Source organism: Eulemur rufifrons, chromosome 7 (assembly GCF_041146395.1).
Source record: "Eulemur rufifrons isolate Redbay chromosome 7, OSU_ERuf_1, whole genome shotgun sequence".
Classification (NCBI taxonomy): Eukaryota; Metazoa; Chordata; class Mammalia; order Primates; family Lemuridae; genus Eulemur; species Eulemur rufifrons.
The window spans coordinates 241247839-241261973 of record NC_090989.1 but is presented as its reverse complement, the minus strand read 5'-3'; the positions used below and the strand labels follow the sequence as shown (position 1 = coordinate 241261973).

General features: G+C 37.2%; 1 protein-coding gene across 4 annotated transcripts in view; it reads right to left on the bottom strand.

The window, feature by feature from the left end:
- FOCAD (focadhesin) overlaps positions 1-14135 on the bottom strand; it is a 267132-nt gene that overhangs the window by 212381 nt on the left and 40616 nt on the right. For 3 of the 4 annotated variants that reach the window (XM_069474243.1, XM_069474246.1, XM_069474244.1), the window contains exon 5: positions 9732-9836. The exons of the other annotated variant lie outside the window; for it this stretch is intronic. In XM_069474243.1, the coding sequence (XP_069330344.1) occupies positions 9732-9836 (105 nt within the window). The remainder of the gene's footprint in view (positions 1-9731; positions 9837-14135) is intronic. 4 annotated transcript variants of the gene reach the window in all.

Here is a 14135-nt window from a genome sequence, read left to right as displayed (position 1 = left end):
ATTACTTCAAAATAATAAGTTAAGAAAAGCCTTCAATGACTTCCCACTACTCTTTAATAAAACCCAAAGTCTTTGCCAAAGCCTTGCATATTCTAGCCCATGAGCACCTCTCCTGATCCTCCATCCTGGCCTCTAGCCCTTGAGCACTAAGTTCCAGCCACTCTGCCTCCTGTTAGTGCCTCCAGTGTGCCAAGCTCTTTCACACGGCAGCATCTAAGCACTTGCTTTTCCTACACCTAAAACACTCTTCCTGCGCTCTTCATGTGGCTGGCTCCATGTCACCCTTCAAAGTGAATAAAAAGAAACTTCAAAAACAGGTTAATGCTTAGAAAAAGCCAGTCATCGAAATTAAAAATAGGGCTATATTTGATATCCACACCACGAACTGGTCTTTGTGCACTTAACATCAGTATTTATCTTGGACTTTCTCCTGTTTTTCTTTATTTGATGACCCTAAGCGATGAATGCTTTTGCCCTCAGTGATAAGCAAAAGAATCAATATAAATTACAAAGTATCTTAGCCTTTAGGACGCACATCTTTAAGTTCTTAAAATTAACGCTCCATCCAAATACACTACACATATCGCTATACAAATAGATGAACAAATCCACACATAGAGCACATAACTTTAATCTATTCAGAGTACAGCCATCCATTACTATCGGCCTAATCACCTACTTCAGAGCACACCACCTGCCAAAATAATATTCCCTTATTTCAGAAAGTACAGCTTGATGTTGATCAGACCAAACCTTTTCACAAATAAGATTCCTTAACATTTGATATGTGCATGTCAGCCACTGTCTGGCACATCAGAATGATATACGAATTCTGGAACAAGCAGTTACTGCTCGTGAATTCACAGCTATTTCCTCACTTTAGCTGAGGGAAGAGAGATCTTAAAAAGACTGCCATAATATGAATATGCAGAGGAAAAATTAAAAGCAAAAGCACATGATAAAAATTTCAGGGGGAAAAATGGCATGTTACAAAGCAAATGAGCCTCTAATAATTTATAAATCATGAAAATTTAGTTATTTTTCCTTGCAATCAAAATACTAGCCAAATATTGATTCTCTGTCCCACTTCCTGCATGATCAATATTAGAAAATGTTTAAATAACTTAGATAAATATAAGTGTGTTACAGCTAACCAAAAAGAAAATTCAGAGCAAATAAAACGGAGAGAAAAAAAAGAAAGTTTGAACTAAAAAATATCTTAGTAGTGTGTTTAAAAAATGTTAATTAGTACAAAAATAGTTCACAGCTAGAAAAGGGCTTCTAAAATTCGTGAAAACAGTTCAGTACCTAAACAAGAGGTCACAAACTTATTGTTCATGGATTGTTTCCTGTGAGCAGATGTGTTTTGTCTGCCTATCCTACATTTTTAAAAAATTGGAATTGGTTGCCAGCATTTAGTCAGTAGATTTCACACAAAAATCTTATTTATATAGAAAGATCTGAAGGTCTGGCAACAATGAAGCCCCACTGCCTCACTGGAGCAATTGAGCAGCAGTTCTCCACCCTACCTGCACACTGGAAATCACATAGGAAGCTTTGAAAAAATACCAACGCCTGAGGCTGACCCTCCAGTCATTCTGGGTAGAGCCCAAGCATCTTTAGATTTTAAAGCTCCTCAGAGGCCTGTAATACGCAGCCAGAGCTGAGACTCGTGGGCCTAGAGTTTTATACTTGGCATATGCTCTTCAGTTAATCACAGCAGCCAAATGTACTGCACTGTTCTTCCAGCTCCCCTCATCCACAAAGATACTGGGAGTTGCAGCCTCATTTAAATATCCTCATCTAATCTTGTATAAGCCACAAAACCAAAAAAAAAAAAAACCACAACTGCCTAGGAAGGGGAGTCCAGTTAAACAAAATGAACTTTATTAGCTATATACACTCTAATTCAATGTTTCTCAAGGTCAGTAGAACACCTTGTTCAAATCCCTTGTTAAATTGCAGATTTCCAGGTCATGTTCCAGACATACATATCAAAAACTAAGGATGAGCTCCTTAATGCACAGTAAACTCTAAAAACCAGTGTCAGTTTCTAAGAAGATGTTCAGGATTCTCTTCCCCTCCTGCTCCCACTACCACTCACTGACCATGAGAAACACTAACGTGGAATTATTTCACCGAACAAATAGATGATCTCTTACATTCTCTCTCCTGCATCCACAGTTGGCTTGCTCTCTTTGGACTGCTTTTCCTTTGAAATTGCTCTTTGGTTCTGCTCTTGTCCTCTCTAATGCCCATGACTGACATGGTAATATAAACTTGGTGCTTTGACGCTTAGAAACATACAGCTCTCTTGCCTCCCAAACAGGGAACAGAGGGAAGGAGGCATGATTAAGCCACCCAAGATCCCCTCTAGTCTATCCCAAGGGGGGTCCTTGCAGCTCACACGTGGTGCCATCAAGCTCTCAGAGGCTGAAGCAATATTTCCCAAGCGTGATCCACAAATGACCTATATCCATATCACTGAGCAACTGGATAAACAGGCTGATTCCTGAGTCTCACACTATACCTACCGAATGAATGAGAATTTCTGGCAAGAGGGATTGAGAAGCTGTACTTTTAACAAGCTCCCCAGGTGGTTCTTATGCAAGAGAAGTTTGAAAACCACTAAGCTTTAGGTACAACAAAAAGAAAACCCTCTCTAGAGCTCCTCCAGGAAATTTCACAGCAGCAGAGGGAAGCCATTGGCTAACATTCCTGGTTCTCACATCCCACCTCCTCTCTCCATTCCCATACTGGCACAATTTGTGCAATTCAGCACAGACTCACTTAAAATGACCAAGTATTCTGTATTATTGTACTCAAATTAAGCAGCTATGAGAACAAAAATAAGTGAGAAATACTTAAACCTCAACTATACTAGCAGAGTCGTTAATACCATAAAAATCCAGATTAGCTTCATACCCAGAAAGCTCACATTTGTTTGTCATAGTCCTTCTATATTAAATTAATCCTACAGCATCATAACCAGAGAACGTCTCTCAGTGGAGTTCTAAGCTGCTCATATCCTTTTAAAGCTCATCGGTTGCCTCTCCAAGGCTGGATGATATTGCTAACCAACATATAGCAAAGAAGGCTCTAAAACAGCATGACAATTTTATGCTTGACTCAGGTAATCATAGCTCTCTTGAGGGGCATATGCTCTTCAGGCTCACTTCTCCTCTGTTTCTGCCATCCGCAATCCCCCTTGGAGGAACTTAAGGCTCTTATACACTCTATTACACTTTACTGATTTATAGTGCCAAACAGCCATTCACATAAGGGCTCTCCATAAACATTATCGGATTATGCCAACTCAAGTGATTGATTCCGGACCTCTTAATGTCCCACCTATCTAAAGACAGACCTTACATATCCAATTCTTTTCAGCTCCTCAAGCTAGGCTCCCTATCCACATCTTGCACCTACTGCATTTTGAAAACAAGACTGCAGTTAGAAGAACCAACTACAGGAGAAAATGAATTATCAACAAGAAAACAGACCAGGCATGGTGGCTCACACCTGTAATCCTAGCACTCTGGGAGGCCGAGGTGGGCGGATAGTTTGAGCTCAGGAGTTTGAAGCAGCCTGAGCAAGAGCGAGACCCCATCTCTACTAAAAATAGAAAAATTAGCCAGGTGTTGTGGCACATGCCTATAGTCCCCAGCTACTTGGGTGCTGAGGCAGAAGGATCACTTGAGCCCAGGAGTTTGAGGTTGCAGTGAGCTGACATGATGCCACTGCACTCTACCTAGGGTGACAGAGCTAGACTCCAAGAAAAAAAAAGGAAAACAGGTTAAACATTACAGACAACTGAAGGTCTAGCAATCATACATAGTGAAGACAATCAGCGTGAAAATGAGAGTAACCCTAATTCTTCTGCATGATAAAAACTACTTTTTACCATCATCTAAACTGGTACTTCTTAAACTTAAAATGCCTATAAATTACCTGGAAAATCTTTCTCAAACACAGGCTCTGATTCCAACAGTCTGAGATGGATTCCAAGATTCTGCATTCCTAGCAAGCTCACTGGTACTGCTGATGCTGCAGTAGTAGCTCTGCTACACAGCATGCTGGGAAAACAGCAGCATGAGCATCACCTGGGAGCTTGTCAGACCAGACTCTCCAGCCCACCCTAGAACTAAGGAAAGAGAATCTCCAGTTCAACAAGGTCGCCAGGTGATGAGTATGCACATTAGAGAGCAGCTGACATCCCATCATGTACTTACTGTGAATCAGATCACCTGGGACCCTTTTAAAACCATTAGGCCTCACAGCAGAGATTTTGATTCAATTGGTCTGGAGTATTTGTTCCCATGTTTGCTTGTTTTTAAACCTAGCCACCCCCTGCTCTAATGAGCAGCCAGTGTGAGAACCATTGAGTTAAAAATACCCCACTGGGTGGGAGGAAAATATGCAGTGACTGCTAATGGGTAAGGAATTTCTTTTGGGGATGATAATGATGTTCTAAAATTGATTATGGTGATGGTTACATAACTCTGTGAATATAATAAAAGCTATTGAATCATATACTTTAAATGGGTCAATCACATAGTTTATATACCTCAATAAAACTGTTATATAAATATTAAATTAAAAACTTCAATAGTATCCCTATTTAAAAATAAATAAATAGGCTGGCCATGGTGGCTCACACCCCATAGTCTCAGCACTTTGGGAGGCCAAGGTAAGAGGATTACTTGAGGCCAGGAGTTCAAGACCAGCCTGGGTAACACAGTGAGACCCCCCCAATCCCATCTCTACAAAAATATTCAAAGAATTAGCCAGGTGTGGTGGCTTGCACCTATAGTCCCAGCTACTCGGGTAGCTGAAGAGGGAGGATTGCTTAAGCCCCGGAGTTTGAGGCTGCAGTGAGTTGTGATCACACCACTGCACTCTAGGCTGGGCAACAGGGTGAGACCCTACCTATAAAATAAATAAATAAATAATCTCCACTGAACAACAATGAAATGGAATTATTTTCTATTCTAGAACTTTGGCCCAAGAGTTTGAGCTTCTTTTGAAAAATGAGCAAAGAGATATTTGTCCAGAAATACTAAGATCTGCTCACCTACTTTTCAGGTTCAGTTCTGGTCAAGGCAATGAATGAGAAAGTAACCTGAAAATAAAACTTTGCATAACAAAGGGGACCACTATACTAAGAAAAGCAAAGCATATTTATCAATTTGGAAAACTTGACCCTGCATAACCCAAGTTTTCATAGTATTTTCAAATAAATAATTCTCCTTTTGCTTCCCCTATTTAAAAATAAATCAGTTAATTCATTGTACCACATTCTACTAACTTTTCTTTATGTTTGAAGACATTCACAAAACATTAAGAAAAAAATATATAAAATGCAAATCTGACCTTATTTAAAAATGGCTTAATAAGCTCTCAACAATATATTCATAAAAATAAAAGATCACAAACAGCACTAAAATTACAGGAAAGATCACGGTTATATATAAGATACTGTTTACTTATTAAAGCACTAGAATTAAAGACAAGCAATAGACACCACTCTGTATTTTGGAGAGACACACACTTCTGACAGCTGTTTTATCAAATGCTCAAAACTACAGGTGCTGTAAGCTCAAGCCAATGATGGCTCACAAGTACCTGACTTTCCCTGTTGGATTGCCATAGCCCATGTAAGCCATCTTCCCCACAAGAACCAATGGCATTTATGGTCCCATGATCTCATTCTTTTGAAGCAGGCACATTCTGGATGCATCACTAAACAGAATTCCTAGGAAAATATACACTGGTTTCATGCATCTTCTGAGTCCTCTGCTAACTGAGAGCCCCTCTCTTAAGAAATGGTTTCCCGAGATATTCAAGGGAATAGGTAAGGTCACCTTGACAAGGGAGTATGATTCCCTCCCTTGTCCACAACTCCCCCATAAAATCCAGTGCACTCTACCATTATTGCTAGCTAGAAGACAACACCTTTGAATTAAGTCAGTCAAAGAGAAAGAACAGAAAAATAAGAGGAATGAACAAAGCCTACAAGAAATATGGGATTATGTAAAGAGGCCTAACATAAGAATTATAGGCATACCTGAGGGTGAAGAAGAAAATACATAAGGGCTGGAAAACCTATTTGAGGGACTCCTTGGGGAAAATTTCCCAGGTCTTGCTAGAGATCTGGACATCCAGGTACTAGAAGCACAATGGACTCTTGGGAGATTCATCGCCAAGAGGCAATCACCACAACATATAGTCATCAGACTGGCCAAAGTTAACACAAAAGAAGAACTCCTATGAACTATAAGGCAAAAGCATCAGGTAACTTACAAAGGAAACCCCATCAGACTAACTGCAGATTTCTCAACTGAGACCTTACAAGCCAGAAGGAACTGGGGCCCCTTTCTTAGTCTTCTCAAACAGAATAATGGCCATCCTAGAATTTTGTATCCTGCAAAACTAAGTTCCTTTTATGAGGGAAAAATAAAGATTGTCTCAGACTAGCAAACACTGAGGGAATTTGGCAAGACCAGACCTGCCCTGCAAGAAGCACTCAGATCTGGATTACAGACTGGTCAGCACCAGTGTAAAACCATCCAAAAGCTAAAGTTTAGAGCCCAGATACCACAATGGCTCAAGACTTAAAAGAAAGCAATAAAGTTCTATGTGACAGGATGAACAAAAATCCATCCCATTTATCAATTCTTTCAATAAATGTGAATGGCTTGAACTCCTCACTGAAGAGACATAAGCTGGCTGAATGGATGAAAAAAAATACAAGCCAAGTATCCACTGTCTCCAGGAAGTGCATCTCATCCACAAGGACTCATTCAGATTCAAGGTGAAGGGTTGGAAAACAATATTCCATGAAAATAGAAACCAAGAGAAAGCTGATGTAGCTAGCCATTGTCATACCAGATAACATGGACTTTAAATCAACAAAAGGAAAGAAAGACAAAGTCATTATATAATGGTGAAGGGAACAGTTCAACAAGAAGACATAACAATTTTAAATAGCTATGCACCTAACACAGGTGAGCCCAGATTCATAAAGCAAATCATACTTGATCTAAACAAAATGATAAACAGGAGCATTATAATAGCCGAGGAATTCAACACCCCACCAACAGAAAGGGACAGATCCCCCAAATAGAAAATAAACAAAGAAACAATGGACTTAAATAGGACTCTAGAACAAATGGGCATAACAGACATTTATAGAACATTCTACCACAAAACTACAGAATATAAGTTCTTCTCATCAGCTCACAGAACATTCTCTAAGATTGATCACATCCTAGGCCACAAAACATGTCTCAACAAATTTTAAAAAATAGAAATTATGCCATGTATCTTCTCAGACTACAGTGAAATAAAATTAGAAATCAATTCCAACAGAAACACTCAACTCTACACAAAGTCACGGAAATTAAACAACCAACTGCTGAATGATTATTGGGTCAAGGAGGAAATTAAGATGGAAATCAAAAGATTCTTCAAACTGAATGACAAAGGGAATATAAATTACCAAAATCTGTGGGATTCTGCAAAAGCAGTCCTAGAGGAAAATTCATAGACTTAAATGCCTATGCCCAAAAGACAGAAAGATCAGAAATTAACAATCTCAATCATCTCAAGGAATTGGAAAAGGAAGAGCAAACCAATCCCAAACCCAGCAGAAGAAAAGAAATAATAACTAAGGTCAGAGCAGAACTACATAAAATTAATCCCAAAAGAATTATACAGAAGATTAATAAAACAAAAAGTTGGTTCTTTGAAAAGATAAAATCAATAGGCCTCTCATTAAATTAACCAGAAACAGAAAAGAAAGGACACTTATAAGCTCAATCAGAAATGAAAAAGGAGATATTACAACTGATACCATGAAAAAAAAAAAGTCATCTCTGAATACTATAAAAATCTCTATGCACATAAACTTGAAAACGTTGAGGAAATGGACAAATTCCTGGAAACACACAACCTCCCTAGGCTCAATCAGGAAGAAATAGAACTCCTAAACAGACCAATATCAAGTAATAAAATTGAAGCTGCAATAAAAAATCTTCCAACAAAAAAGAAGTCCTAGACCAGATGGTTTCAGCCAAATTTTACCAGACCTACAAAGAAGAACTGGTACCTATATTGCAGAAATTATTTCATAACATTGAGAAGGAAGGAGTCCTCCCCGATTCATTCTACAAAGCCAGTATCACCTTGATACCAAAGCCAGGAAAAGACACCAAAAAAGAAAACTGTAGACCAATATCCCTTATGAATATAGATGCAAAAATTCTCAATAAAATCCTAGCAAACCAAATTGAGCTGTACATCAAAAAATAATCCACCACAACCAGGTGGGCTTCAACCAGAAATGCAACATATGCAAATCTATAAATGTGATTCACTACATAAAGAGAAGCAAAAACAAAGACCATATGATCATTTCAATAGATGCAGAAAAAGCATTCAACAAAATTCAGCACCCTTTTATAAGAACTCTTAACAAAAAAGGCATAGATGGAACATACCTCAAAATTATAAAAGCCATATATGACAAACCCACAGCCAACATCATACTGAATGGGGAAAAACTGAGAGCATTCCGTCTTAGAACTGGAACCAGACAAGGATGCCCACTGCCACCATTTCCATTCAACATAGTGCTGGAAGCCCTAGCCAGAGCAATCAGGCAAGAGAAGGAAATCAAGGGTATACAAATGGGGAAAGAAGAGGTCAAACTATCACCATTATTGCTGCTGTGTATATTTTATTTCTAAAATAATTCCACCTTATTACATTATACAGATGACAAAGAAAAGGCAAATCAACACCCTTAACTACTGACCTTGGCAGGTGATAACACTTGGAAAGGACAGTGTCCCACTGAATTTTATATTAAGGAAGCATCCCCTCCTGCCTAACCTAAACCTCTCCTGCTTTAGGTAATTTTGCTCAATAAACTCTTCAATTTTCTGAATACTGGGAAGATGGCTACATATTCTACAGCAAAAAGAATTACCTGAATTTTGAGTAAAAGATTTCAATTCCAAAGAAGCAACCCTGAAACCCACATTGGTGATACTCAGCATGTTGTCAACTTTATCTCAATGCTCTGAGTCTTTTTTTTTTTTTTTTTTGGTGCTTATGGAATTTTGACTTTTTAAATTTCATACATCATTAAAGCTGAATGGGAGATTTGTGTGTTTATCCAAATAAAAGTATGTGCCTGACCCAGTCTTCTTCAAAAGTGTCATGGTCATAAAAGAGAAAGACGAAGACACTGCACAGATCAGAGGACACCAAGGAGACAAAATGACTGAATGTGCCCTGATCAATGAATGTATCATGGTGATGTAAGATGTTAACACTTTAGTGAAGAGCCTACAGGAATTTTCTGTCCTATCTTTACAACTCTTCTATAATTCTAAATTAAAAAAAAAAATTCTTAAGCCAGTTTGATTTGAGGTATGTCCCTGCAATTTTAACTAGAACAAAGGGATAAGAAGGATTAAAAGGAGGAAAAGAGAAATGGTGGGGGGAGGGAGTAAGACCAGACCTGTGTCCTATCTTCCACTTAAATGTAAGTGGTATGTTCAATGCTCTGAGTCTTTGAAGCACTAATTTCCTGAGAGATCAAGACCCACAAACACTGTATGCATATCTTGCTGAATTAAATAACTAATTTTTAATGAATTATAATGTCTCAGTTCATAACTTAATTAACAATTCACTTAAAAAAAGAGAGAGAAAAGACTTACCTAATAGTGTATATATCTTGAATATTCTTCTCCCCACCTTTTCCTTCCTTAAGAGCTTGCATTTGTAATAATTTCATAATGGCTTTTATCAAGCCATGCGTATTCCTGTAAAGAAATATGATTAACAAGTTAAATGTTATAGATATAAATTGAATATTCTAACCAGGTGCTTAATCCTACCATTTTGAAATAACTGAACACTTGCCACCCACATCAAACAATAGCCACCGGCCTGGCGTGGTGGCTCACGGGCGTGGTGGCTCACGCCTGTAATCCTAGCACTCTGGGAGGCCAAGGCGGGATGATCGCTCGAGGTCAGGAGTTCGAGACCAGCCTGAGCAAGAGTGAGACCCCCCCCATCTCTACTAAAAATAGAAAGAAATGATTTGGACAGCTAAAAATACATATAGAAAAAATTAGCCGGGCATGGTGGCACGTGACTGTAGTCCCAGTTACTCAGGAGCCTGAGGCAGAAGGATCACTTGAGCGCAGGAGTTTGAGGTTGCTGTGAGCTGAGCTAATGTCACAGCACGCTAGCCCGGGCAACAGAGCGAGACTCTGTCTCAAAAAAATAAATAAATAAAAATTAAAAAATAAAAAATAAAAGTATTTTTTAACAATAGCCACCCACAGGCACCCAACTCATTCTCCAGTACAGCCAAGACCTATCTGACACATTTAAAGGAGGAGAAATGGAGCCAAAGAACCAAACCACCAACCTGTCAATCACCTGCCTATACATTCTTGGGGGAAAATCAATCAGAAAAAAAAAAACATTAACCCACACAATTTCAAGCAGTGACCACATCAGTTACCCATATTAACTGATCGAGTCTTTCATTTATAAATATTAGCAGACCATGAAAAATAACCACATACATAAAATGGATCCACCACTCAAAAAGGTGGGCCAGAGAACCAATCAGAGCAAATAACCCCCATTAAAATAGAATAACAGAAGAGGGAAGAGCACTTTTAAATTTTTTCCTCATTTTCTGCAAGAGATAAAAGGATAATATATCAAAAAGAAAAATAGCCTACCCTCTTAAAATAAAGATCTCCCTGGAAAATAGAAAGAAATCTTAGAAATTAAAAAAAAGACTATTTGTTAAATGAAAAAAGTAATCATTTTTTAACCATGGTTGTTAATACTTATTAAGCATCTACTGTAAGCTAACCACTGTCCTAAGTGCTTAACAGGTAGTATGTCATTTAAAATTCAGAGCACAATAGGTTAGATATCCCTGTTAACTTTATTTTTAGGTTAGGACAAGACTTCAACTTAATTAGATATCCCTGCTGCTCTGATCCAGGCCTGTGCCCAGATGTCATATGACACCAAGAAATCTCAGATGGTATCATCACTGATTGAGCGAGCAGTTTCAAGATTCTAGTATCTGAGTAAGAACTATGATGAGGGTCTACTTTAGTTTGCCCTAGTAAAAGTCACTACACGTTCAGAAGCTTTGTCTTTTAGCTTTCAATGTTTATGCAACTAAAAATCAGCTCTAAAGCCTGATTTAAGCTAAAATGACTCTATTTATATACAGCTGAAGAAAATCCAGTCCTCTCCTAGTAACCTCATAAGTCCCACTCCTGAGCCTAACGATTAGTTGAACTAGTACCTATCTTAAATCAGTGTTGACTGAATTTCTGACTGAACTTCTTCCTAGAAACATGGATTCATTAAATAATCCTTTTCTGCATGTGCAACTATGTTGGTTTTCCTCATGCAATGATTTAATTGTCACATGACTGGAGTTCTAGATAGAACAGATAACAGATCTATAGTTTTTAACCAATTTGGGTCCCCTACCCTTTTATGAAAACAGTAGAACCTAAGAGAAAAGCATAAACATTACATTTGCATTTAATTCCAAGGGGTTCACAGAACCACTGACACTGACAAATAAACTCCAGTTTTTTAAACTTTAAGTTAGGTCTCACTTGTTCTTATTTGTGGATACAGATTTTATTGTGTGGATAATTGAGTCCATTCTATATTTTAAGCAAGGGTAGCATGAATAAATTATAATTTCTGAAAGATTATAGCATCAATCAAATTATATATAGACCCATTCAAATAGTAACACATTTGTCTTAAAATTAATTGAATTATCATTTATATATTTCAAGTGGGTAGAAAGAGATGATTTCTGATTTTTATTTAAACCTCTACTTTAATTCTAATTACCTAGGGAATCTTGGGCAACCCACTTAATGCCTGGAAATCTCAATATCCTCATCTGTATAATTGAAAATCATGATAATAAACCCACCTCTTGTGTTGTTTTGAAGAATAAATAATAGTATGTCAGTAAAGTACCTGGTTATTTTTTCAAAAAGTTGTGATAATCTAACATTATACTTATAACTATAACATAAAGATTATAACGTTCTTCCCTCTTTACAGACGAGGCTGTGTAAGCACAGGTGTCAGAGTTAATGAATGTCGAAGCCTGGAATCTGCCTAAAACCAAATACAAACCCATTCTAACTCCTAAAAATCCCTAGTACTTTCCATCTCTCATCACAAAACCTGCTTTTCTTGTTTTCAAGCCTTTGTTACTCTGCACCTGAGATCTACTCCTCCAAAATTAAAAATTTTGTTGAATTCTATATGATTTCAAAAAGAAGCTATAATAATTTGAATCATGCTGAAAATCAAAATAGTGAATTAGTAGAAAATACAACCATTGGACAAGCAAAAGTCAAAGAAATGATAGAAGGAAATTTCATGGAACTGAAGTCTTCACATTGAAAGAGCTACCAAGTTCTAGGCAAGATTTCTGGAAAAATTAATTGCTGACATTTATCAAATCCAAATAGAAAAAGAAAATTCTATGATCTCCTCGATTTTATAAAACAAAATATATAAAATAAAGACCATTAGGCTGACATCATTTCTCATGTGGCATCAGAATTCTCATCTACAAAACTGAATGAAGCAATGCATATGGAATTATAAGGGAAAGGTTTATAAAACTAAATAAGTCTAACCACCCCCCAAAAAAACTTAGAGTAATATATGAAGACAAAAGAAATATTTTCAGACATAATACTCTGAAAAATTTTCTTCAAGAACTTCTCCAGTTAAAAGAGAATGTGGGCCAGGCGCAGTGGCTCACACCTGTAATCCTAGAACTCTGGGAGGCTGAGGCAGGAGGATTGCTTAAGTTCAGGCGTTTGAGACCAGCCTGAGCAAGAGCAAGATCCCATCTCTACTAAAAATAGAAAGAAATTAGCTGGACAACTAAAAATACATAGAAAAAATTAGCCGGGCATGGTGGCGCATGCCTGTAGTCCCAGCTACTCAGGAGGCTGTGGCAGAAGGATTGCTTGAGCCCAGGAGTTTGAGGTTGCTGTGAGCTAGGCTGATGCCATGGCACTCTAGCAAAGGTAACAGAGTGAGACTCTGTCTCAAAAAAAAAAAAAAAAAGGAATGTGTACTGATTGCACAGCCTAAAAACCACTTTTAAAAAAGAATGATTTTGTAATATGCAAATTATATTTCAATAAGCTGTTATATTTTTAAAAAAGATAAAACATAAGAAAGAATTGAAGAAATAAAAAATATGTAGACTACAAAGAACTTTGGTCAGCATGAATATCAAAAGAACTTATAATAGTATTTCAAATGTGGCCATAAAGATTAAAGCAATTGTTATTATAACTGTGGAGAGAAAATGAGAAAATGAACAAAAACAAAAATCTGTAACTAAAATTCCAGATAGTTTCAGCAAATTTGGTAGGGAGGGTTTTCTGCAGGGAGAAAACATAAAGCTAAGATAAGAGATAATCTGAGATGAAATGTTTACAACATATCTGATAGACAAAGGGTTAATATCCATAAAATAAGAAAAGCACAAGATAAAGCATATCATAGAATAGGAAAATGAGCAGAGAATATAGATATGCAAATCCCAGAAGAATAAGATTCATAATATGCAGTGTTAGTAAGTAAATGGGGAAATAAGCACTTTCATGTTGAGCATACATTGATCGGCTCAGCCTTTATGGAAAGCAACTTGGCAGCATCTCTAACAATTTTAAATGAACATACCCTTTTTCCCATAAATTCTGCTTCCAAGAATGCATCCTACAGAAATATTCTTACCTATACTCAAAAGAAGATATTACACTATATTCATTATCTTAAAAATAGAATAAAAAAGACATATTTGTCAATAGGGAAATGGCTAAAATATGATACCTCTGCACTATAGAATATTCTGCAGCTGTTAACAAGGATGGAAACAGATTTATATATATGACATGGAAAGGAATCCATCACACATTAAGTGGAAGAAAGCAAGTTTTAGAACAAAATACATATGAATAGAATATCCAATTTTAAAACAGTTGGTATGCATGTGCATACAAATGCTTTTTTAGAGGTCTAGA